The 4,736-nt window shown below is 28.9% G+C and overlaps 1 protein-coding gene across 1 annotated transcript; it reads right to left on the bottom strand.

The window, feature by feature from the left end:
* Positions 1 to 2,317: 2,317 nt before the first annotated feature.
* Positions 2,318 to 4,462, bottom strand: LOC144997506 (uncharacterized). Its single transcript, XM_078957410.1, has 3 exons — positions 3,283 to 4,462; positions 2,637 to 2,690; positions 2,318 to 2,535 (listed from the first exon to the last, which is right to left on the bottom strand). Exons 1-3 carry the CDS (start codon positions 3,565 to 3,567, stop codon positions 2,500 to 2,502), a joined length of 375 nt encoding a protein of 124 aa, XP_078813536.1. The 5' UTR covers positions 3,568 to 4,462; the 3' UTR covers positions 2,318 to 2,499.
* Between the last annotated feature and the right edge of the window lie 274 nt (positions 4,463 to 4,736).

Raw genomic sequence — 4,736 nt, 5'->3', positions numbered from 1 at the left:
TAAATTACTAATTAATTGTATTAAATTGTAAATTTTATGTATTAAACTATGAATATATTATATTAAATGGTTAATTTTGTATATTAAATTATGAATTCACTGTATTAAGTTGTGAACTAGTTGTCTATATATAAATGTATAAATATAAGTTTTAAGTTAAGTATATGGAATTTTTGTGCATTAAACTGTAAATTTATTATATTAAACTATGAATTTTGTATATTAAACTGTGAACTGACTGTATTAAATTGTAAATTGTATTAAGCTGTGAGTATTTTATAAATTTTGTGTTAAAATATGAATTATTGATGTATGAGTTTTGTATTAATTTTTTTTTCAAATTATTTATTTTTTGTGTGTATAAATGTGTAAGAATATAATAGTTTTACAATTTGTCTACATTAAACTGTAAATAAATGAATTAAAATGTTTATATACATATAGATCTTATTTAGAAGTAAGAATGGTTACAACGATAACACATGTGATTTGGTGAGATCGTATTGTATTGTATTGGATGATGATCGCAGAGTTTGTGTTTAACTTCTTTTAATTTTTTGAATTATTGTAAAATGGGATATATTAAATTATGAATTTTGCATATTAAACCATAAATTGACTATATTAAATTATGTAAATAAATATGTATTATTTTGGGTCTAAAACAAAAATATAATGTTGTTTCAGTTAAAAAAATAAGTGGTGTGAATAAATTTTTCTTTTCTTATCTAAAGATGCATATTTTATTTTATGATCAAAATTCCTTTTGAATTTTGAATATGAGTTAACTATCTAAAAGAACATATATTCATTTTTATTTTTATTTTTCCTCTAAATATATCTTTCACCATGTTCATCAATACGCCAGTGGACATTTATATAAATATATATTATTTAATAAGAATTCAATTCAACGTGTTCACCTTCCGTGTAAAGCTATAACTGGATAAACCTTTTAGTGTACAATGGCTAATCAAAAATGTAATAAAGGCAATCTACTAATAAGAACAATGTGCTTACATTCCATTATCAAACAAAAATACCAAGAAAGTTTAAAAGTGGTAAATATTAAATAATAAGTTGTTAGAAGTTAAAAAGGTAAAAGAATAATTATATTTACCATAAATATAATACTTTTCAATGTTCTTAATAATTAAATAAGACCTCAATATCAAAGTGCTTCTATTCTATCTAGATAACAATATAAAAAGTCTAAAAATTAATTCAAGGGTAATAAACTATAGGATTTTAATATTCTTGGTCCCAAAGAAAAAACTTGTATTTGAAAAGATTCTTACATTGAGTTTTGGGTTGAGTAATGTCAGTCAAGAGGACCTTGAATTCATGTGTGATCTAAACAAGTGCATTTTTTAAGATAATTATTAAACAAAGAAATAAAAAGTACTGGAGGAATTGAAATATGATGCTAACAACTTACTCGTTATTCTTCAACACGTAATTTAGGTGTTACACTACAATATTTTACTTCATCCGATGTTATGTTGGGGAGATTTAAAAGTTACCGCCAATAATTTCTTTGACTGTTAGCATTTGTATCTTTTTTTTTTTTTTTTTTGATTACTTGCAACAGTACTCTTCAAATTCAAATTTTGATATTTAAGGGGAATCTTTAAAAGGAGAATCTTTAAAAGACTGCAAACTGAATATATAATGCCTAATAAAAAATCAATAAAACTTTAACTATGCAAAAAATGAAACAATTAAAAAACAATGAAAATGAGAGTGAAAAAACTATCAAGGAATAATGAAAATAATGTCAAAAAACAACTAAAAATTGTTGGAAAAGTATTAGGTATCAAATGAAAAAAATAGCAATGAAAGTTTATTGGTTTATGATATCATAGTACTTCCATTTTTTACACTAAAACAAACGGCTTTCAATTGGATTTCTTACCAAACGATAATAATTATACTATTTCAAAAAAAATAGTATGGGAATACTTTTGAATAGTTATTTGCATTATAACATTGTACTCTTTATTGATCAGAAATCAGGAAGATTAAAATTTTCATTTACATTACTAAACGAATTCATGGTGTTTCATATGAAAATGACACTATTTTGTAAAATAGCATTGATATCATCCCTGCTATGTTTTTGTGCATGAAATAGTAGTGAATTTGAACTTTTTTTTCTATATTTTCCGCATTAAAAGTTCAACGTTGACATAGGTAAAAAAAATTTAAGTACATTGTTACTTTAGTTTTGGTGCATGAAATAGATATAAAAAAACTAATGTACACTGGTATTTCAAGAATATAAAATGAAATAGTAAGAAAACAATTTAACCTGATACATTACAATCTACTTTCATTTCCTGCATGAAGTAACAATGTAATTTCCACGTGAAATAGTAAAGAAATGGTAAATTTTTAAGCTTTTTCATGGTATTTTTTTAGCTTTTACAGAGATTTTAAACCTTTAAAATGGCAGAAGTGGAAGAAATTATAATGAAAGTATATTACTAAATCTTGAATTTAACCCACGTCTGAAGTCATACAATTACATTTATCCTGCATTTATATTGTGGCACATTGCACAAATCAGTTAAACTATATAGATGCATGCAGAGATGGTTAAAGATAAATGTAGAGATGGTTAAACGAAGCATTACTCGTTTCAATGTGTCTGGTTTCTCCATACTTGCCATCAACCCACATCCTTTAACCTATAAATACATAAAAAGCAATGTTAATCAATTAATAACCATTATGTTCTGCTTCATATTAAAACTAATCAACATTAATCGAAGAAGCCCTGCAGAAAGATTATTATCTCCAAATGATAGTTAACTACTTGAATAACTAAATAAAATGAAGCCCTATTCGAGCTGATAAGGACACGAATTTACAAAAGGAAGTCCTTTTTCCATCACCAGAAGTTACTGGCTGTCATTCAAATTTCAAATTCCTCTCACATTGATGTACCTAAACATCATCCAACCAATTGCATAAGTAAATAAAGACAAACAACCAACGAATTCACAAAAGATAATTAACAAACTCCATCGAAATCAAAATATCCAACTATCAACTAATATCAGGCTAGAAACATCTACTAAACTTCAAGGAAATTGAAGGGGAGTGGATGCTTGAATATATGATTGGAATAAAATACTTTCCATTACTTATCCTCAACAAACTATTTATCTATGATTAAATCTTTAAGCAGCCGTACAAAAAAAATTGGAGTAACCATATCACCCTATTTAAAAGGCACGAAAACCCATTTGTATTATTATCGAGAAAATTAGTTTGTACCTTCGTTTGTGCGTAAATATGGGGTATTGTGTATGTGATCGCAAACCAAATAAAGACAGAGAGGCGAAGCGGTGGTGCATTTGTGGGTTGGTAGTGGATGAGACAGGTGTAATGACGGTGACGACTAGGGTTTCTGAAGCTGCGATGGTGTAGAGACGGTGGTTCGATAATGGTGCGATGATTGTAGGTGTAGTGGAAGAGGTACGATGGAGTAGCGGTTGGATGAAGATGAGGTGTGGTGGTATTTGGAATTACTCCCATGGGAAAACCAATATTCTTCAACATTTCGTGAATGCTCCCATGTTGCAGTCTTGAGTGAGGTAGGCACGGTGTTGGTGGAGCGAGGGTATGGCGAAAAAAGTTTAGATAGAGTATTACACAAAGACACTTTAGTGTGAGATCGGGATGTTGATTTTAGAGTGAGAGAGAGGTACTGAGATTTATCACAAGAAAGAGAAGGAAAATGGAGTTGTGTTTGATATCTTTTGGGTTAGCAAGAAGCATGTGTCAAGCACACAGGGTAAGAACAATTGTTCTCTAATTCAACCCTAAGAACAGTGTTTAACATTTGGCAAAGTTAGATTGTATAATCCCGACTCCAACTTTGATGAAAGTATTTGTTCCCAATCTTCGAACAAAGAAAATAACGATGCTTTTACTTTATCTTACTGTGCAGAAGGGTTCAAATATCCCCAACTATTTATTGATCTTATCCTAATTGTATGTAACACCAGAAGAAGGAGACGATGATGGTGGTGAATTGCTGACAGTGATGGTAACTTTTGAATGTCGTGGTGGCTAGGGTTTCTATGTTTTATAAAAGAGAAGAAATGGGTGGTGGTGAAAGCTTGTGATGGTGGTAGACACGTTCGATGGTGGAGATGTTGAGGGCGGCTAGGGTTTTTAAAAGTTATAAGTTACTGAGTGTGGTGCGAAGTGGAAGAGCAGTTGGTGGAGCAATTGTGATGGGTTGATGTTGGTGAAGAAGAGGGAACATTGCTTCGTGTTGGTGGTTTGTTGACGCATGCTAGGAGGAGATCCAAGATTTAGGGTTTCTGAAAATATGAGAGAGAGAGAGTTTTTCAAGCGATAAGTGTGTTCCAGCTATTGTAAATAGCATGGTGAGATGATAAGCTTAAGAAGATTGTACATTATGTAATTATATTCGTACCTTTTAAAATTCAAGAAATATCTGTTTAATAATATAGTAAAGATAAAGATTAAATAATAAACAATTTAAAATAAAAATATCAAGTAATAAACAACCTAGAAAACAAATTGTAATTGAATTTTTGAAAAAAAAAAAAAAAAACCCAAAAAATAACGGCAACAGCTAAAAGGTGTGTATATTAAGTGATATTGGGCATAAATACTTACGAAAACAATCAATAAATTTGTTACTCGTTAAATGGCTTTCAAATATATTTATGATTTACAAATCAATGAAAAAAAAT

This window comes from Lactuca saligna, chromosome 5 (assembly GCF_052625555.1).
Source record: "Lactuca saligna cultivar CGN05327 chromosome 5, ASM5262555v1, whole genome shotgun sequence".
NCBI lineage: Eukaryota > Viridiplantae > Streptophyta > Magnoliopsida > Asterales > Asteraceae > Lactuca > Lactuca saligna.
Note: the sequence above shows the minus strand (reverse complement) of the source record. Positions and strands in the feature narration are given on the sequence as shown.